Here is a 22,312-nt window from a genome sequence, read left to right as displayed (position 1 = left end):
GCCGCGGAGCTTCTAGTTCCTTGGTGAACGTTGTCTCACCTGAGACCGTCTCGGTGCATTCTTCAGGTGCATTCTCTTTTCAACGGTGCCTTTCGAGTTTTAAATAAAGGCGCGGGCACGCGTGACTTTATTTTGCGCATGCGCACATGAGTGTGTCTGCGCGTGACAAGCGCACAGGACAGTGGCTTCTCGAAAGCACGCGTTTTTTTTCTCTTCGTACACATGCGCATATGATTTGGATTTTCTTCCGTGTGTGCAGCGTCTCCTCTTTGCGCATGCTCCGAAGCAGGGGTTCTGTTGTGCGCCTGCGCTTCAGATGTGTGTCGTCAGTTTCCCCTTTTAAAAAAAAAAAAAAAACGAAAAATAAGGAGGCCGGGCTTTCACTTCTGTGTCAGGGGTTCACCTCTTCAGCTGTTGCCCATTTACAACTCGGTCTTCACATTTCTACCCGTGCAACTGCGACGAACAACAGATAAGAAATGCTCCACCAGGAGTCGGGAAAAGTGAGTAACCACTTGTTAAAAAAATCATGTTTTTTTCCATGCTGTCGCGATATAAAATGTCTGATGCACAAGAAGTAAAGTGGTTTCTCCGCAGCCATGATAGCGCGTTATCGCCACACCACATACTTATAAAAGTTGCTGCCTGGCTCCATGTTACGAAGTGTGGGACGACCCACTTCATTTTCGTTGGGTACCAGTGCACTCTGGGAGTTGTAGTTCAAGCTGAAATTGTGAATTAAGACGCATAAAAACAATGGTTTTAATAACGAACATTCCTGCAGTGGGTACTTTGCCTTTTGATGACTTGGAAAAATCTGGAAACCTTATCCATTCCTGAAATACCTTTTATTTATTTACGTACTTACTTAATAATAATAATTATATATATATATATATATATATATATATATATATATATATATATTTATATTTAATTTGCTCTCTCCGTGCGCTGTGTCTTCTTTGCTTTAATGATACCAATTTCAAATATAAATGGTGGATTTGCACTCCTCATCTTTCAGTCGTGTGACCTGCAACCTACAATAGACGCTGGTGGTAAGGGTGACCCTCTTTATCTGGTTGTCACAAGTCTTCAACCGTTCGTTGTCGCACGTTGGTAACCGTGATTGACGGCTCGTATTCTAACGCTGTTAATCAGACCGTAGTAATGCTTCAGAAAGTCTCTCGAGCAGCTACAAATAATACATGTGCGTCGGTCTGACTACAGCCTGGTTTTATTTTTTTGTTAAATTAAGATGCACAAAAAAATGTAGCAGACGCAGAAAAGATGAGCAAGTTGCAGCTCAAGATTTTCAAATACGCTTGACAAATCCCCCCCCCCCCCCCCCCCAAAATCCAAATGATCTACACAGGTTTCACCACCAGAATACACATTTTTTGTTTAAATGTTTTTTTAATAAAAAAAAAATAACAAAGACCATATACATATGTTTCCCATAATAAAAAAGGATCATTACATATTACAATGCAGTTTAAGCCAGTATATATATTAATGGTAAGTTCTAAACACAAAGTGTAATAATGTGACGTGTAATGAAGGAACGCAAGTGAAAAAGAAAGGAAGGTGAAGATCATGATGTAAAATAAGTAGAGAACCTCCCTCTGGTATCTATAGACATACAATTGCGCTAAATAACACACGTCTCGTCTGCCATAACCATGCTTGTGAAGAATATGCACCGACTCAGTCAAAGAAGCAACCAGCCCAGTGACACCTTGTTGTGTGATGGTAATCACCCATGCCTACGTGACTGATGTGTAATATTTTAGTGCCAGGGAGTATCAACAACCTCGCATATTGTATCTAGTCCTATGGGAGCTAAGTGGGTGTCCGTTGTGGTGGTGTTACTTATACATCATCATAACTTGCTGCCACGTCAGGTTCCTGGTTTGCCAAGCGTAAATCCGACCATATTGCTTCCCATGCTGATGCCAGTGGTTGCTTACGCAACCCAATCTTAGCGGTGTAGTGCAACACTCTCCGCCCGCACCCAGCACAGGAGGGAGTGTGTTAGATTTGGGGGTCTCTGGTTGGCACAGGTAGGTACTTGTGACAAGCAGGGACCCTCTCCTCTCTAGTCAGAATAAGGGGATCACCCTTTAAAATAACCCCTGCTCACCCTCTAGGTAGGGCTTATCTCAGAGCGTTATTGGTTAAGCATTTGTGAACACATACAGTAACTCAGAGACAACAACACACATGGACACCACACTAGTTTTATATAAAAAAAAATAGTATCTTTTATATAAGGATTTACCACAAGACCAATAATCGCCAAAAATGATCCACAATACTGTTTAGGCAAAAATAGTTCGTAAAAATGCGTAATTCAATAGTCTGGGGGGCAGAAGTCGCGTTGCTCGGGCCTGACAGGTCCGTTCCTTTACGTTGCGAGCTACAGCTCGAAGGGGGCAGAAGTCTTGTTGCTCGGGCCAGACAGGTCCGTTCCTTTACGTTGCAGCAAGCTACGGCTCGAAGAGGGCAGAAGTCGTGTTACTCGGGCCAGACAGGTCTGTTCCTTTACGTTGCGAGCTACAGCTCGAAGGCGGCAGAAGTCTCGTTGCTGGGGCCAGACAGTTGGGCACGGGTTTCTCAGAGTGCGCAGTGAGTTTTCATGAGGCGCACACAGCTCTTCCTTCAGCGCTGCGGGTAAAGCGGCGCTCTCAGCAGCGATTCTCCAGGTTGTTGAAGTCCACTGGCCCTGGGACTTCGTTCAGGGGCAAGCTCACTCACAAGCCCTTGGAGATCTTTCAGAATGCACAAGTTGAATAAAGTCTCTTTAGTCTTTTCCTCTCCTCTCGCAGCAAGGCAACCACTGCAGGCCAATCCCCCAGGTCGGGGACAGTACTCCTCCTTGCAGCTTTCCCAGTTCCTTCTAAGTCTGGCAGAGGTTCTTCTTGGTTCAAGCAGGATCTAATTTCTTAGGAGCAGGTCTCCTATATTTATACTACAAATCTTTTGTTATTTGTGGCCAGGGGGCTTTTGCCTAGTTCAGTCCAGTTCTTGAGCACTTTGTTGACTTGAGGCTGCCTTCTTCTTTCAGGGTGCAGGGCAGAGACATCAGATGCTCCACAGGAGGTGGAGCCACCATTGTGGTGGCAGAGCACAGCCCTGTTCAGAGTCGAGGGGCACTCCTCCCACCCATCCTGGTGTAATCTTCCTATTCACCGACTGGCTGCCCAGCCTGTCTCCTGGAATTCCCCAGCCCGGTAACACACAGAAACCAGACAGCAGATACACATCCTAGCAGAGGCCGGCTGAAAAGGTGAGGCAAGCAAATACCAACTTTCTAAAAGTGGTATTTGCAAACACAGAACATCAAAATAAAATAAACTCGAATTTCTACCATGTTCCCTGAGTCTGTTAGGATCATAGGATGTAACAATTCTAACAGCCCATTCTGGCCTATGAGAACAGGTAGCCGTACAATAGTGAAAAACGAAAATGGCTGTAATTCACTATTCGGACATGCCACACACATCCTGGCTTGTCCTACCTCACACTTACAATGCACCCTGCCCTTGGGCCTGCCATAGGGGTGACTAATATGAAGTTAAGGGAAGATGTAGGGACTGGCAAGGTGGTGCCCTTTCCCAGTCAGCATGACAGTACCAGACTGCACGCAGGTTCTGCAACGGCAGACCTTAGACACTTTTTACAAGGCTGCTTCAGTGGGTGGCACAACCAGTGCTGCAGACCCACTAGCAGCATTTTGATTTACAAGCCCTGGGCACTCCTGGTGCACTTTACTGGGGTCTGACAGTAAACCAAATAAGCCAATCATGGAATCAAATCACCATATACATTTTATACAGGGAGCACTTGCACTGTGGCACTGATTAGCAGTGCACAGTGCTCTGAGCAGCTAACACCAGCAAAACACATGAGGCACAGTAACAAAAATAGAAGGGAGACCCACGCCAATGGTGCCAGGTCTAACCGAGTGATACCAGGCCTTAACCACTGGGGAGTCCGGGGGACTTCCAACGGCTCCTGAGCAAACACTTTCCACCAACAGATCACTAATACAAAGAATAACATATATAATACAGAAACGGTGGGAATGCAACTACCAAGATAAAGTAGCACACAAGATGAACATATGTACTCGGCATACACCCCCCACCCCCCACAAAGAATGGCAAATTGCACACTAACTTTTACAAAATCGGTTTTGATTTTAGGAACCAACCTATGTAATTGTAATTGCATTTATATAGTGCTTACTACCCTTGATGAGGCATTGAAGCACTTTTTTGGTGAGTAGCATGCTACTCCAGGACCCAAAAAGAAATAGTGGTGAATAAGGGAATATGAAATTAACTTGAGTGGTGGACATGTGAGTTTGTTATTTGAATTGAAAAAAGATATTGGAGGGATAGAAAAGTGAAGGGTTTGCATTGATATAGTGATTGCTACTCCTGATGAGGTGTTGAAGTGCTTTTTGGAAGGTAGCACGCTACTCCAGAACCAAAATAGGATCAATGGGGAATTAGTATAGGGAAATATTAATTTATTTTGAGCAGTGGACATGTTCGTCTGATATTCAGATCGAAAAGGAATAGTGGAGGGCTAGATGAGGGAAGGATATAGAAAGTTTAATATTTTTTGGAGTTCTAGCAGTAGGAGGAGCGTTGGCATGAGTAAAGGGGAGTTGGAGGGGGAGAGTAAGAGGGAAGGGTTTAGAAAGGCTTGTTTGGGAGATCTGAATAGTAAAATAGGTATAAGATGATGCAAGGAGGGGTAGAGGACAGAAGAGTCTAGAAAGGGTTATTTAGGGGATCATAGTAGCAGACCGGTGTTTGGGATGAATGAGATAGTGGCAATAGAGGATCTATTGAGAGAGATATAGGGTAGTGCCTTTGAAAGAGTAGTAAAAGAGATTGGAGATGAGTCAGAGTTGAGGTAGATGATATAGTAAGAGAGGTATAGGGTCAGAAATAGGGTAGTGCATTGGAGATGCTGAATTAGAAGCAAAGTAATAAATATAAAGGTACTTGAGTACTTGAGAAGGTATATATGTAGATTTAAGTTGTATTTAATAAAGTGTTGCTGTACTTTAAATAATTACTTTTGTAATTCAGTAGTGAAGCAATTGTAGATAACTAGTTACGATAAGATTGTTATTTATGCGGGCACCTATGTACATGTTAACCCATTGCGTGCTCATGACTGCTCCACGCCGTCATGAGCCACGGGCGGCGTGTGCTCATGACGGCATGGAGCTGTCATGCCGCCGCCGCTCCTCCCACGTGGCACTAACTCCTCGCCTGTGCGGGCGAATTAATGAGCGGGCGTGGTCATGACAGAACCATGCTTTCCTGAGCACACGCCGCCAGTGACTCACGTCGAAGTGCAGCCGTCATGAGCACCGAAGCGCCACGCTTACCCCCTAGCCCCCACCCGCTGCGAAATTCACGTGCTCGGAAGGGGTTAAACATAGAATGCTATAACTATAAGTAATATGTACAGTTGCGAAGCAGAACTAACTAATAGTTATATATTTAAAAACATAATTATTATACATGTTATACAAAGCAGTACACATCTAAAGGTGCACATCTACAGTCCAAATAAATGTTTTTTAAAAAAAAATCTTTTTATTGGCAGAATAAGTAAGAGCAATCATATTAGGTTCGACATAAACATAATTTGCACATTTCTTAGTTCTCACATGTTTGTCGTATCTGTTTAGTGATTAAGCATTTTCATTTTACACAACTTCAGTTATTCCCAACGAAACACCCCCCACCCTCTCTCTCTCCCTCCCGTGGCACTTACATGTAGTCACAATAGTCATTTGTGGTACTCGGCCTAGTCTAGTACAATCAGTTCACTGTTGTTATCCCGCCTTAACCTTACAGAGGACTATATACAGTTCTAAGCATATACTGATTCTGTTTCTTGCACCCAGAACAACTCACAACATCCATAATATAGGTTGGCTATAATCATAGAGGGGGGGTTACATACGTTTCAAGTACGACGTCTTACACCTAGGCATCTGCAGTTGAATCGTTAGATGAAGCACCGTCGCCCGCCTCAAAGGACCCCAGTATAGTGTTCCAATCTAGTGATATTGGGGTCTTTCTGAGTCCCTTACGCTCTTCGCGCTGCAATGTCAAGCCCTCGCCCATCCCCCAGCGTACTACCTCAGCCCTCCACATCTCTGGATCTGGTGGTCTTCTCGACTTCCATTTCATTGTTATGGTGCGTTTAGCAAGGAGCAAGGCTAGGTCTGTGAAACGTGTAGCTACGCTCTTTTTCCGCTCTGTAGGGCCCAGCCCCAGTATGGCATACTCTAATGTAGCGTATGGTTTGGAAGGAGCCAGCCGAACTAAGGCATCTTGAACTGTCTTCCAGTAGTATCCCAGCTTCGGGCAATCCCATAACATATGTATTAGTCGCGCATCATCTGCGCTGCACTGAGGCCATGTGTCAGCTGTGTTGGGGAACATTGCGTGTAGGCGGTGGGGCGTCAAGTACGCCCTATGCAATATCATAAGCTGGATGAACTTAAATTTCGGGTTTCTCGACACCTTCCTTGGGAACTTGAGGATACGCTCCCATTCCTTATCCCTGACTGGCCTCCCTAAATCGCCTTCCCATTTGTCTCGCAATGGCTGCAACGGGACTGCCCTTCCCTCCCGTATACCATTCTTTATCCATTTCGTCAGGTGACTGCCCGATCCCATCAGGTACTGCATTGTTAGTAGCGGGTTCGTTAGCGGTTCCTCTCCGTTCTGCGCCCAAGTATGTGCTATATAACGACGCACCCCAGCATGTAAGAGAAACAGCCCTCCCGAGGCGTGATGCGTGTTCTGAAAGTCCTCTAAGGGCATAACCTGACCATCCGCAAATAAATCCCCAATCTGTGTCACTCCCGCATCGTGCCATGCAGTGAGCATTTGACTCGATAGTGTGCCCGATCCTACAGGGATTCCTAATAGCGGTATCGTGGGTGCATAAGAGGACGTAGGGGACGTGTATTTCACCGCTTTCCTCCAATAGCTAATCGCGAGTCTAAGCAAGGGGGGCGTTGACCTTGGGACTTCCACCCTTGGTAGTAACAGGGTGTGAATCCTCCCCCTATTCCGGCCCGCCTCTGACATGTCTATTTCATGCAAGTTGCGTCCCGCCAACCAGTAGGCCAGCCATTGCAGTTGACAGGCGTAGTTGTACGCTTGAAAATCCGGGACCCCCATGCCGCCCGCCGTAGTGGGGAGCTGTAGTTTAGCTAGACTAATGCGTCGTCTCCCCGGCCCCCACACCAGCTCCGTTAGTAGGATATTTAGCATCTTAAACATGGAAGCAGGGACCATGAATGGCAGGCTCGTGAAGTAGTAAAGAAGGCGGGGTAGTACTACCATCTTAGAGATGGCCACTCTGCCGGCTACCGATAGTGGTAACGCGGTCCAGAACTGGTCCTGCGATTTCAGTGCCGCGGATGCCCTGCCCAGGTTTCCATCGAGCATATCCCTTGCACCTCTATACACCTGTATCCCCAGGTAGCGAAAGGTTGTCTCCGCCATCTGGAAAGCGTGCGCCCCTGCGGCGGAGAAGCAGAACCCGTAAGACTTGTGCTCGCTGATGGTAAGTCCCGATAGTGTTCGAAAGGTTTCAAATATTTCAGGAATAGGGTCCAACTACCCCACAGATCTCGTAAGTATATGATAATATCATCAGCATAAGCCGATGCCACATGAATAGTCCCATCTCTACATATGCCCCTGTGGTGCGCCGATCTACGGAGTCTGCAGAGCAGTGGCTCTAGTGCCAAGATAAATAATAGCGGGGACAGCGGGCATCCCTGTCGTGTTCCCTTCACTATGTCCAGTTGCGTCGATATGCATCTGTTTGTGTGGACCCTGGCCGTTGGGCGGGTGTACAACAACTGGACCCAGGCAACATACTCGGGCGGTATCCCGAACTTCACGAAAGTCGCAAACATATAATCCCATCTGAGGGAATCAAACGCTTGCTTCAGATCTAGGGAAATACAGCCCTCAGTCCCCGCCTGTGCTGGTCACAGAGCATAAGTTGGCTGAGCCTCCGCAGGTTCATAGCCGTGCTCCTGCCAGGTACGAAGCCGCATTGGTCAGGGTGTATCAGCTGTGGGATATATTGTGCTAGCCTCGTCGCGAGGATCTTGCCCAATATTTTATAATCTGTGTTTAATAAGGACAGGGGTCTGTAGTCCAAACCGATCCTGCCCGGTTTCAGTAGTGACACTATTAGGGCCTGCAGCGACGATTGCGGCAGTCCCCTCGTTCGCAACGCTTCTTGGTACACCACCTGTAGACGCGGGGCTAGTAGATCAATAAAGGCCCCATGGAATTCAGCCGGGAGGCCATCCGTTCCAGGGGTTTTGTTCCGCGGGAGTGCGCGTATAGCCTGGCGTATCTCTGTGACCGTGATAGGGCGTGACAGCTAAACACTCTGGTGCTTTTCAAGCCGTGGCAAATCTAATCCCTCCATAAACTCCTCAAATGCTGTGTCAGAGAGTGGACTATGTGGGCCATTTAGTGTTTCATAGTAGTTCCTAAATGCAGTGTTAATGTCTATTTGTGTCGTGGCTGGTGACCCTCCTAGATCGGTGACCTCCATTATAGACAGATGCACCGGATCGTCCCGTATCAATCGGGCTAGTAAGGGTCCGGACCTCTCTGCTTGCGCGTGTTGTCGGCATGTGTATTCTCTATAATCCAGCACTCGTAGCTCCTCTAGTAACTCGGCGTGTTGGATACGTGCCTCTTGCAGTGGTGTGAAAGGTATGTTCGTTCCCGCAGCCTCGCTTTCTAGCATAGCCAGGCGCCCCTCTACCTCCCGAAGTCTCCCCATGACAATGTCTCATGCCCACCCATGTGCACATCGCCTCCCCTCTGATGGACACCTTAAAGGCGTCCCATTCTATTTGTCGGGAGCCAGTGTTTATGTCAGAGTAGCTTGTTATTGCGTCAGCTAGCGATGCCTAAAAGACCGTGTCTTATAGCAAGTCTGGTGCAAGACGCCACGTTGGTATAGGCGTTGGGACCCTACCCCACTGTATCATAACTTCTACCGGGTTGTGGTCAGAGAAAGTTTTGCCCATATGTTCCGCTGTGATCACCGCCCCCCATCAATGGTTTGGCGCAAAAGACACGGTCTATCCTGGTATGGAGCTTATGGGGCGGTGAGAAGAAGGTGTACTCGCTATTCAGCATGTGTTTACAACGCCATGCATCAGCCAGATTCCATCCCGCCGCCCACTGCGCAAGCGCGTCAGCCTGTCTCCTACTCTCAGTGGCCTGTAGAGGCGGGTGTGACCTGTCTAGTGAAATATCCAACACTGCATTAAAGTCCCCACCTATAATCCAAGGATACTCTGCCCAGTCCGCCAGAACTCTATTGACGGTGGACAAAAAGTCTGACTGGCTTGAATTCGGCGCATAAATACTGCCAAGCACTACAGGTAAGCCAACTAACATCCCACGGATAATTACGTATCTACCCTCAGTATCCAGTCTCACATCTACCAATTTAAAGGGAACTGAGTTTCTGAGCCATATAGCTGCCACCCTCGAGAACACAGAATAAGAGGTAGCAAACAGTTGTCCCTTCCATTTTTTGAGTAATTTCACACTTTCTGCACTGTTCAGATGAGTCTCTTGCAGGCAAGCTATCATAACATTTCTCCGGTTGAGTTGTGCCAACAGTCTGTCTCTTGTGGACTGACCCCATACCTCGTACGTTCCAGGTGCACATTTTATAGGTGTTAAGAGTCCCCATTTCGGTCTGCGGTAGGTATATTTAGTGGGCTCCGTACCATAATGAATGAGTGTGTGACGGGTAGTGACTCAGGTGCCAAAACAACGTGTAACTCTACAACTACAAGGTCCCCAATCGAAAACCCTCGGGGTCCAAACAGTATTGCCCAACATGGGCAAAAGTTAAACCGGAACATGTCTATGCGGTGGGGAGTGGGAACCACTGATACCTGCCCAGAGCCTTTTGGTGTTACTTCAGTCTGCCCTAAGCTATTGTATCCCTCACCCCCGGTCGCTCCCCGTTCAAGGTTCATACTTTACCAACCGGAGTCTTCTAATGGTACAGTCAGAATTCATTCGCCATTTGGGCCGTGATTTCGGGAAAGAGCTGCAGGCTATCTGCCGATCCCGACACCTCCGTGTGTGTGCCGGAGCGGCTGCCCACATCTGATATACCTCTCGCATCATGTGCTGCCAGTGCAGCCTCCGTCAGCTGGCTTATCTCCGTTGTCTTTCCAGATCGGGCCGATGTCGTCCCTCCACTTGCCGCTGACCCCTTCACGCGTTCTTCACGTGTGTCAGTCTGCTGCTCACCCTGGCGCGCGGGTCCTCCGCCCCGGTCCTCTTCAAACGGGTCCTGCGTGTTTGACGGTGACAGCATTATTTCCATCCACTCCGCCGCTTCGTCCGGTGTATCGAAGAAATGCGACTTGTTTTCATATAGTATTTTCAGACGAGCTGGGAACAGTAGAGCGTATTTCAAGTTCCTGTCCCGTAGTTTACGCTTTATCCCCAGGAAAGTCGACTTGGCTCTCTGTACTGCCGGGGTGAAGTCTGGGTATACTGAGATGGTCTTATCCTCGACCTCAGCGGTGCTTTTTCCCTCGCCACTCTCAGCACTGAGTCTCTGTCCTTATAATGTAAAAGGCACGCTATTGGCGGGCGTGGCGGTGCTCCCGGCCTAGGTAGTTTCGCAGGCATCCTGTGCGCCCTCTCCACACTATATAGCGGGGTAAGATCTTGTTGGCCCACAATCTTTTTCAGCCAGTCTTCCACGAATTGCGTGGGGTTCCTCCCCTCACTGCGCTCCGGAATTCCCAAAATTCGCACGTTATTGCAGCGGGCCCACCCTTCAGCGTTGTCCATCTTATCCCAGAGCAGCTTGATCTGTTTCTCCATATGTTCCAGTTTCGTGGAGTGATCCGTCTGTTGTGGTATCAGGTCATCAAGCGCGATCTTATGTTCCGAGAACTTTTCTGCCAACTTTGTCCATACGCACCTCTAGCGCTTCCCTGGATGCCTTTATTTCGGCCAGTATAAGGTCTAGTTTAGCGTCCTGCGTGCACTTGCCCGTCGGTGGTATGAACTCCATGTTGGAAGAGGCTAGTGGATCCTCCGATCCAGTGGATTGAATGTCCGCGTTGGTGCCGTGGTCTTGCGCCTTGGCCCTGTTCCTCCCCATGGCCCTCGTTTGCAGACTGGCGGTGGCAAAATCACTCCTGCTCACTGGGTGCCAATGTTTGTCTATCGGTCCTTCAGCCCCTGCACACCCAGGATCTATAGCCTTTCCACAGATGCTGATATATGTGTGGGTGCAGATGTACCTTCAGTCTACAGGGTCGTATCCGGCTCCAGCGCCAGGTTCCAATTGCGCCCCTAGTTGGTATGCAGCAGATGTTTCGCCGCTTTTCCTCGCAAGGTTCGGCTCCACGCCACAGTCGGAGAACCGGTGGACGCCGCTCACGGCACTCCCGGGATTTATACAGTGTATGAGTAGGAGGTCAGTTCCCTTCGTCTCTCCGTGGGCACTATCTCGCGCTCTGGTCTCACCAGTCTTGGGTCCCTGCTGTCTTAAATGGGCCCCACCTTCTGGATCGTGGCATGCGCAGCGCAGGATTCCCGTACGTCGTTGCTGTTGGAAGGCACTAAATGATGTTTCACTCCAGTGTCTGCACTGGCCGCGTAGGGATTGTTTCCTTACCCAGCGGTATAATGGCGGCCGGCGCGGCAAATCTAAGATGGCGCCTTTCAGTTTCAGCCCTTCCGCAATGGCACGTACCTCCGCCTGGGCTTGCATGCGGGTCCCGCGGATGGGTAGCAGCGGTATTCAGGGCACCCGGCCAGTGTTAGCGAACCAGCCGTTGTCTCCGCAGATCCTTCTTGCCGAGGTTTCCCTCTGCCCAGGCGCTCCAGTCACCGCCTCCGGTCACTCCCAGGATTTTCCTGCTGCCGGCCCGGGGATCACAGCCACACCGTGTCGCATGTACATCAATCGCGCGGGTAGTTGCGGTGCTGGCGTATACACACTCCGGCCACTCTGTCGCCTCAAGGCTCAGCCCTGCTCAGATGGTCCCCACGTGCCGCAGCTCCAACAGCGCTCGCCGAGGCCGGCTCGTTTTACCACTCCAGCCCGCGGATTGCAGCGGGGCTCCAGGCCTCTCCGGCGCCAGTCGTCGCTCTCGCTCCCAGATAGACGTCGGGGCTTGCAGTTGGTTGTCGACTGTACACCACACTCACGGCGTGTTCAGGGAACAAGTGGGCGACCGGGGAACACGGTGAAGAAGGATAATTAGCTAATATTGCGGGCAATGGACGGTGCTACCTCAGATCACGTCCGCCATGCTCGGCTCGTGGCCACGCCCCCCCGCCTCCTCGTCCAAATAAATGTTTATATACAGTGGGATATGCTGTATATTTATGTTTGAGTATGGTGGTTATGTGGGGAAGTACCAACTCTTGAGCAGCCTTCTGAAGATAAGGTAGTTATTTGTGGATCTTATGTTTGGGGTAAAAAGCTTCATAGTTTGGCTTCCTGAACACAGAAGAATGTGCCACCTATGTCTTTTTTTTCTTGTATGGTGGGATATTGAGGCGAAGTGGCAATCTAGAGCTGAGGTTTCTTTGTTAAATATATTTTGGGATTTTGTTCCTGAGGGAGAGCGGTCCTATTCCATATATCACTTTTTGGGTGATACAAAGCAGTTGGAATGTGGATCTAATGGCACCCGGTAACCAATGTACTGCCTTTAAGGTAGGGGAGATGTGGTGTGTGGCTTGATATGTAAGAGTAGTCTGGCAGCAGGGTTCTGCATCCGTTGTATTATTATTATATTAATTTTCTAGAGCGCGTAGTCACCCGTAGGTATCCCAGCGCTAGGATCAATACAACTGGCGGGTCAGCAGGGCAGGGATGGCTTAAGGGAAGAGGTGGGTTTTCAGTTGTTCGTTAAAGGTGATCCATGGTAGAGGCTATTGGCGTAATTGAGATTAGACAGAACAAGAGATAGTAGCTTGGACTGTTTGTGGAAATCGTAGGTGGGGGAATATGTGTCTCAGAGTTTTTATAGTAAAGAAGCTTGATCTTGCAAGTTTGTTCACTTGGGCATTCATTGATCTCTTGGAGTCCATGGTAATTCTGAGGTTTCTAATATCCTTTGATACTTTAGGTGGTGTTCTCAGATCATCAGGCCAGGTGGCGAGTGGGTCATAATTTTTTTAATCGCCACACATGAGTATTTCCGTTTCTAAGGCATTCAATTTGCGATGGCTTCATGTCATCCATTGATCCATGGCTCTGAGACAACTGAAATTTGGTGAGTTTCCGATGTCTTTGGGGCTTTCCAGTTTGCGGAGTATTTGTGGGACATCTGCATAAGTTATAGCATGTGAGGTGAAGTTGATTGATCAGGGCCTGTAATGACTTCGTGTAAATGTTGAAACGCATGGGTGAAATGATAGTCTGGAGGGACCCCTGCTTTTGTGAAGTACAGTGTGGAAGAGAAAGGGGTGATATGGATGACCTTAGTTCTTCTGTGAAGGTAGGATGTGATCCAGTCTAGATCTGTCCCCTCTATGCCGGCTTCATAGAGTTTTTGTATTGAGTACCTTGGTCAACCATGTCAAAGACAGCTAAGAGGTTCAAGAGAAGTAGTGCAGCAAACCCCATTACGATCAACTGTGATAAGGTCATCCCAGATTGAAACTAGGGCGCAGATTCTGTGCCTCTCTTGGACAAAATCCTGTTTGGAAGTCTGAAATACGAAATTATCTTCAATGAATTGCTACACCTGGGCGAATGCTGCTCTTTCTATCTGTTTGCCCAGGAAAGGTCCATTTGTAATCCGTTTGTAGCTGGCGGGTTAAGTGGGTCCAGGTTTATTTTCTTTACTAATGGGCATATGTATGACATTTTTAGTTCTTCAGGAAATATTCCCATACTGAAGGAATTGTTGATGGTTCTGTAGTGTCTGTTAATTAAATAATCAGACTGGAAAGAAGAAATGTAATCCGAGAGCAAGCTTTAATTAATTCCTCAGCCACAGGTCTAGCTCTCAACTGCTCAAACAACCCCGTGTATTCCAGAATCTCCACGAGATTGGAATCACAGAGAGAAGTGTTCCAACATATTAAAGTCACAGTAAACAAAATACATGTACACCATTACACATCGCCCCACTAAACAGAAGCATCAAATAGTGAGCTTTACAAAACAAAGAAAAATAGAGAAAAGACTTACATTAAATAATCTCTTAAATAAACGGGAAGTCTACGTACTCTTTGACTCCTACGAGAAGATGAAGTAATGTTAGAATCATTAACAAAATGAGAAGAAGACAAATGATGTAACTCTTGGGGAGGAATTTTTGACCTAACTACAACTACTCTACTCTTATTCCATATCCTCCCATCTTCCGTTTTAATTGCATTTCTGAAAACTTTCACCACAGTCCTTACATCAGTATACTTCGACCAGGATCTACAACCAACAGGAGCTTTTATTCTCACAAGGTCTCCCACTGAGATCTTTTGCACATTCACACAATTTCTTTTATCAAAATACTGTTTTCTTTTATCCAGTTTTCTTTCTTCCTTGCAACGCCATTCACCAATCCCATTATCCACCAAACCCTTTTCAATTTTCATCCACCCAGGACATAACCAGGTGTTGGGAGCTCTCCCTTTAAACAACTCAAATGGAGTTCTCCCAGTTGTTGAATGTGGTGCAAAGCGATAAGCATCAATTCTCTCCTTAAGAACAGACTTCCAATTCAAGCCTGATGATCTAGCTAACTGTATTGACTCCTTCAGAGTTTTATTGACTCTCTCAACTGCTCCATTCGATTCAGGATGGTACAACGAGCATCGCTTATGTACTACACCACACTTACTCAAAAACTCCTCAAAAACCCTCGAACAAAATTGAGGGCCATTGTCTGAAAGAAGACTGTTGGGAAAACTCTCCTTGCTAAAAAGGGAATCAAGAAATTTAATCACCTCCTCCGAGGTAATCTCCCTAACAGCAGAGACCTCTATCCACCTTGAATATAAGTCAATTAACACTAAAAGATAAGGCGTATCAGACACACCTGATAACGGACCAACTATATCTATTGCTACCTCATCCCATGGATGTCTTGGTAATACTCTTTTCACCATTGGCATTTGCTTCGTTTTTAAAATCTTATCACTTGCACAGCACTCAGGACAATCTCTCACTAATCTCTCAATCTCTAGATCCATTCCAGGCCACCAAAATCGCATACGTAAAATCTCCTTAGTTTTAACAATTCCAAGATGTCCTGAATGTGCATGACTCAACAATTTCTTTCTAATTCCTAAAGGTGGAACCATTTTTGTTCCACGAGTCAAAAACCCACAATTCATTGAAAGCTCATCAGAAACTAATAACCAAGGCTTCTCCAAGCGAGAATTATTACTTAAAGACAACATTACTTTTTTAATTTCCTCATCCTTCTCCAACTCATCTCTCCACTCTTTCTCTTCAATTGCCCCCTCCGTAATCTCACATACACTTATACTTTCATCACACTCATCAAAATCTTCTTCATCTTCAAAATTCTCCTTACCTACCATTCTCGACAAACAATCTGCTGATTTGTTTGACACACCAGGACAGTAATCAACCACAAAATCAAACTCTTGTAAAGAAACTATCCATCTCCTAATCCTTGACCAGATTGCATCCAAACCTTTTTTATCAAAAATCTCTTTCAATGGCTTATGATCTGAAAATATAAGTACTTTCGTGCCCCAAATCAATTTTTTGAGTTTTCTCAAAGCCCAGTAGATAGCCAGAGATTCCTTTTCTACAACAGAATAATTCAATTCCGATCCTCTTAAGCACCTTGATGAACAACATATTAAATAATCTTTCCCATACTTTTTTTTTAACCAAGACAGCGCCAAGTCCTTTTTCACTCGCATCTGTAAATAAAATCGTAGGTAAACCCGGAACAAATGCCTGAAGAGCGGGCGCTCTATTCAATTCAGATTTAATGCATTCAAATTCTTTTTTTACAGTCATCCGACCATTCAAATATGACATTCCTAGAAGTTAACCTCCTCATACACTGAGTTTTATCAGCAAAATTACAAATAAATTTACCATAGAACTCTACCATACCAAGAAAGGAAACCAATTCCTCCTTGTTCCCAGATTCTTTCACTTTATTAATTGTCTACTAGTTCTTTTTTTGGATAAATTCCTTCCCCAGTTATCCTATGTCCCAAGTAATTCACTTCTTGCATACCAAATTTGCATTTACTTTTCTTAAGTGTCATTCCTGCATCTTCTATACGCTTCAGAACCGCACATACTCTACTAAAGTGTTCTTCTAAACTATTTCCATAAATCAGTAGGTCATCTTGATAACATCTCACACTAGTCATACCTCTCAAAACTCTTGCCATTATCCTTTGAAATACAGAGGCCGCAGATACGAGACCAAAAGGCATCCTAAGTGCCCATGGGGGTGGTAAATGCTGTCATATCTTGGGAAGACTCATCCAGCTCCACCTGATGATAAGCGGAAGCCAGATCAAGAGTGGTGAAAAACTTGACCCCCTCTAACGTACTCACCATCTCATCAATATTTGGTAGCGGAAATCTGTCCACTACTACCTCTTTATTTAATGATCTGAGATCAACACAAAGTCTAATCTCACCCGTAGGTTTTTTTTTTTTACAACGACTACTGGAGCCAACCATTCAGTAGCTTCTACCTGCTCAATCACACCGTTTTTTAACAACTTATCAATCTCTTCCTTTACTTTCTCTTGTTCCCCTAAGGGTATTCTCCTTACTTTCGCTATAACCGGAACAGCATTATCTCTCAATCTGATGTGATGCTTATATCCCTTCAAACATCCTAAATCCTCCCTGAAAACCTTAGGATATTTTCTTGCTAATACTCCTCCCAAATCTATTTCATCTACTTTCTTTTCATTTACATTCACTTGATGAATTTGGACTTGGGGATTAGCATTCGGATTTAAACTCACTCCAAGTTGACCTTGATGTACCCAACCCAATAATGTATCGCCTTTCTTTGCAACATAAATCTTACCAACTATAATCTTATTCCCAAGTTCTATTTCAGCCATAAAACAACCAACCATCTTAATTGGTTTGTCACTATATCCAAGTGGTCTTAAATCTGATCTCGTCAGTTTTACTTTACCCTCAAAATGTTTTTTATATAAATTTTCATCAATCAATGTTTTTCGTGAACATGAATCAAATTTAAAGTTTATCATTTCATTTTCTACTTTCACCAAATGTGATGGATGATCAGCCACCTCACATTTTATTTGAAAAGTTACTGTTCTTACTTGTGGCTGATTCTGTAATATCTTAGTTAAAATGTTTTACATGCTTTTCACCCTCCACTGTAGAACTCTATAATGTTGATGTCACCTAGAATGTTGGGGCATGCAGCAGACAGTTGGAGAAGGGCTGACAGCCTTGCTGGCTGCTCCTGGTGGGGCTGATTACATCTATACTTCAATGCTGTAACTTATCTAATTAAATCATCTTGAAATACCACAACCAGCGTGGACTAAGTTACTACATAATTTATGGTGACGATTTTAACCTAAGAACCTACATCTGCTACCTCTGAAAACCACTGTGGACATCCTAAGTTTCTACTCTCAAGCAACTTTTCCAAATTTTGAAATTTCAACTACTCCAACTCTTCTCTGGCACATCAGCCCCACCAGTGACCACCCACCGGTCGCCCTCAACGCTCAAGTGCCAGTTTGAGTTCCTGTTTCTTCAATGAGGGTAAGCCTGCCTGTATGCGTCCTACGTGATCTGTTTACCTATCACTTGCCTACACACTTTGCCGTGTAAAAAAAAAAAAAATTTTAACGACACAGGCAGCACCTCAAACTTTTCTTGATTCAGTTTGTGTCACAGCGTTCCCTATTTACAAGAAACAAGGCGTTTCAAATTTTTTTTTTTAGTATAAGCCTCTGCCTTCTGTGTTTTCCTCAGCCAAAGTTTCTAGCACTAAATGAGGCTTACAACATCAATCTACTGGCTTTTCATTTTCCAGCTCGAGACATTTCATTTAGAAACCCTACAACTTTTAAGTTCGTGCCTTACTACGAAGCTTTTTATGAGATAATACCTCAAGCACTCGAAAATTTGATTTATAAAGACACAAATTCAGTCTGCGTAGGACTTCGACATCTGCCAACAGTTTGATTTTCAAAAATGACATTTTACCGACATTTGCCAGCAGTGTTTTTTTTGTAAAATTGTAAAATGTCATCTATTGAGTTTTAAAAAGCTGCTGTTCATGAGGGCAATTGAACGTGTTTAGTCGACATGTTTTTGCTGGTCTTGGACGAGTTCTTAATTAGTTTAAAGGATTGATGACAGTTTATTTCCATGACATTGAAAATTTTAACGGCGTCAGTTTTTACCTTTCCTCGAGCCTTGCAGCACACTCGTGGATCATTGCTGATGTCACATCATTCTTTGGACTGCCCATGCACGCCTTGCTCTATTGACGTGCTGTGAACCATCCGGCTTTGCGTGAGGGGACGTGCCGCCATTTTAGAGTACTGTTTCCTTCCTTATCTCAAGTATGTATGTACGCTGTCCGAAATGCAGTGACTCCAAGTGCGGTGAAACCTACGTGTCAGACTTTGGTAGTCGCAAAAGTTTATTTGAAGAAAAGATACTCTCTTTGATGGCGAAATGGAAGAGTTCATCCTACGAACTTTTAGACATCTTCTTGGAACTATGTCAGTCATCGTTAACTTTCAAGTGTGTCTGCGTTGAGAACACTTAACATCTCGGGTGAGAGTGTTTACTCACCGGTGTACTTTTAACTTGCTGTGTTTTATTTTCTTTTACAAGATTGTTTTTTTACTTTCTTGTGTTATTTAACAGCATTCTAGCTATGTTTTATTATCATTCTAGATTGTTGATGTATCAGTTTGTAATGCTCACTGCCAACATTTTTTGCCTGTGTATGTGGTAGTTTGGTGAAATGTTGTATTTTGGTTTCAATTGGGCACAATTGTTTTGTGGGTAGTGGTGTGTGGGAGCAGGTCTCCTTACTCTAGTCTATTCTTAGTGTTGGGTGGTGTACACACTCTTTCACTGGTCCCTCCCTATACGTGCCTGATCTTATGTACTTTACAGTGTGGGTTTTAATTTTTTTGGGCAGTTGTTTCGTTGATGCAGCTAATTCAATTATTCTACCCTACATAGGGTATCGTGAGGTCTTTGTTCTCAACATGGTGTACACAATTGTTTTTACCTTCTTATTTCGTTATTATGGGTATGAGTCCCATATTTCTGTAGTGGGTGTCAGTCCCATCTACCTTGTTGTTATGGGTACAAGTCCCATGTTTCAGTAGTGGGTGTCAGTCCCATCTACCTTGTTGTTATGGGTACAAGTCCCATGTTTCAGTAGTGGGTGTCAGTCCCATCTACCTCAGGTTATGGGTTCTAGTCCCATGTTTCTGTAATGGGTGTCAGTCCCATCTTTATTGTTCTTATGGGTTCCAGTCCCATGTTTTTGTTTTAGTGGGTGTTAGTCCCATACATTTCATGGTTCCTCTAGTTGAGGTACGTCCTCACACGAACATGACTTTTCCTTCACTACAGTGCACGTTGTAAGCCTACTTAAGCTGTCCAATTGGGTTATATGTTTTATTTTGACTGCGCACATTAGTTTTTTTATCCCTTTTTATTACCTCTGCACAATCATATTGTGAGTTGTTTTTTTGCAGTGGTCCGTATAAGACTGGGCGTTTCTCTATTTCTTCAACTTTCAGTACACTGTAGCCCAGTACTTTTCATCTTTATTCATTACTCTTATGTTTGAAAATGTATGGAGAAGGAGTTTTACATTGTAATTCTCTTTCTCTGTCACCTTCTTTTCTCCTGATGTGGATTGCTCTCTCGCATGCTTCCCTGGCCAGTTTGTGTGCAGTGGGTAATCATTGATGGTTTCTTCCTTATTCCTTGTTCTTCGCTTTATTTCTTTCTCGCAATTATCAAAATAGAGGATATGTATTTATGTTTCTTTCTTTTAACCTTTGTTGCCTTCTTTGTCTCTTCTTTTGCTTTGTTCCTTTCTAGCACTCTTTTCTCTTCTAGCTAATACACCTGAATGCGTTTTGTCTTCTCTTTTGTTTTCATTTGGAAGAGAAGAGGATATGTAATATCTTAGTTAAAATGTTTTACATGCTTTTCACCCTCCACTGTAGAACTCTATAATGTTGATGTCACCTAGAATGTTGGGGCATGCAGCAGACAGTTGGAGAAGGGCTGACAGCCTTGCTGGCTGCTCCTGGTGGGGCTGATTACATCTATACTTCAATGCTGTAACTTATCTAATTAAATCATCTTGAAATACCACAACCAGCGTGGACTAAGTTACTACAGATTCCAACTTTTCTTTGTTATTTCAGGCCTAAACAACTTAGTTCTACAAAATTTTGCATAATGACCTTTCTTTCCACACGAATTACATACAATTCTCAATGCAGGACATATTGATGAATTTGCCAAATTACCTATTTGACCACATCTGAAACAGGTACATTTGTTGCTTTGCCCTGCAAATAAATTCTGACTTGTAAGATTAGATCCGGTATTTTCTTTCTCTGGGTTGTTTGAAGTCTCAATTTTCTTCACTTGACAGACCACTTCTTCTACTTTTGTTTCTTCTTTTTTTTCATTTAACAAACCCTTTTCTTTCTCCTTCTTTAATTCTCCAACACATTTAGTCATATGTTCTACCTGTTTCGCTATCTCTAACACTTCCTCAAGAGCCGGTTCATCTTTCAACCAGAGTTCCTTTCTGATATCATCATGTGCACACCTTAGTACAAATTGATCCCTAATACGTTCATCTAAAGTCTGACCAAAGTTACATGAGGAAGCTAATTTTCTTAACGATGAGACATATTCTTCAACAGTCTCTTCCTTTTTCTGTTCTCTCAAACCAAAATTATACCGTTCCATAATAGTACTGACTCTTGGCAAATGTTTGTCAAGTTGAGCAATAGCAATCTCGTATTCATTCAAGTTCCGTTGTTCTCCAGCTGATAAGTCAGGTAGATGTTCTAGTACGTCTTGACCTTCTCCTCCTAGACCATGAAGAAGAGCTAATTTCCTTTCTGCACTTAAATTGGTTCCGTACACCCTTGCATAGTTCACAAATATTTTCTTCCATTTTTTCCATTTTCCATTTGGTTCTCCTGGACTTATAAGAAAAAAAGCTGGTTGAGTTACATTCTGCATTTATATATATATATATATATATTTCCTTTTTTTTTTTTTTAACTTTCCAAAAAATATGCCTCTCTTTTACTTTTATTTATTATAGTTTCCAAAACTATTGTATTTTTAAAGAGTCCTTTTGACTTCCTCCTATATCTTTACTCTTCAATTCTTTTCTCTTATGATGTAATTATCCAAGGTAAGCACAATTTCTTTCTTTTCTTTTAATCGACATACTGCTTTGTGACTTAACAATTTAGACTTCAATCCTCTGCGCATATTTTCCAAGCTTTGTGATGTAATAATATCGGCTTCCTTCTTCTGTGCGTGTTCTTACATTCTAAGCTCAGCCTCTGTTTATTAAATGGAACGCAGCGCTTCCCACGCTGTCCTTGAAACGTAAACGTGAGGCTTCAGAGCGTCAGCTGCTCTTGAAACGCATGCGTTAAACTTTTGGAACGCAAACAGAAGACGACGTCAGAAGTGCACCCACACTGTCCTTGAAACGTAAACGTGAGGCTTCAGAGCGTCAGCTGCTCTTGAAACGCATGCGTTAAACTTTTGGAACGCAAACAGAAGACGACGTCAGAAGTGCACCGCTTCTGACGTGCAGCTCTGCGTCAGTCGGTCACGAGTCTTTCATTTCACGAGAGCAAGCGCGTGAAACTAACGTTTTCCCAATTTCTTTATCCCTTTATATATGTATTTTCTTTCTTTTAAGGTAATATTCCGCACTCCCAACCAAACTCCTCACCGTGTAATCTTCTGATTGAATATCAGTCGCAGGGAAGACTCCGCTTCCTTTTTAAGTTTACTGCCGCTGGAGGAGCAGGAGCATTATTCGTTTCCTCGCCTGTGTTGAGGTAGGATCCAACCCGATCGTCGCCAATAAATGTAGTGTCTGTTAATTAAATAATCAGACTGGAAAGAAGAAATGTAATCCGAGAGCAAGCTTTAATTAATTCCTCAGCCACAGGTCTAGCTCTCAACT

At 44.5% G+C, this 22,312-nt stretch overlaps 1 protein-coding gene across 2 annotated transcripts in view; it reads left to right on the top strand.

Annotated features, from left to right (window-relative positions):
• Positions 1-259: 259 nt before the first annotated feature.
• LOC144772340 (uncharacterized) overlaps positions 260-22,312 on the top strand; it is a 552,285-nt gene continuing 530,232 nt past the window's right edge. For both annotated transcript variants that reach the window (XM_078656588.1, XM_078656589.1), the window contains exon 1: positions 260-503. In XM_078656588.1, the coding sequence (XP_078512714.1) occupies positions 480-503 (24 nt within the window). In that variant the 5' untranslated portion in view covers positions 260-479. The remainder of the gene's footprint in view (positions 504-22,312) is intronic.

Source organism: Lissotriton helveticus, chromosome 8 (genome assembly GCF_964261635.1).
Source record: "Lissotriton helveticus chromosome 8, aLisHel1.1, whole genome shotgun sequence".
NCBI classification, from domain to species: Eukaryota; Metazoa; Chordata; class Amphibia; order Caudata; family Salamandridae; genus Lissotriton; species Lissotriton helveticus.
This window is presented reverse-complemented; position numbering and strand designations above follow the sequence as displayed.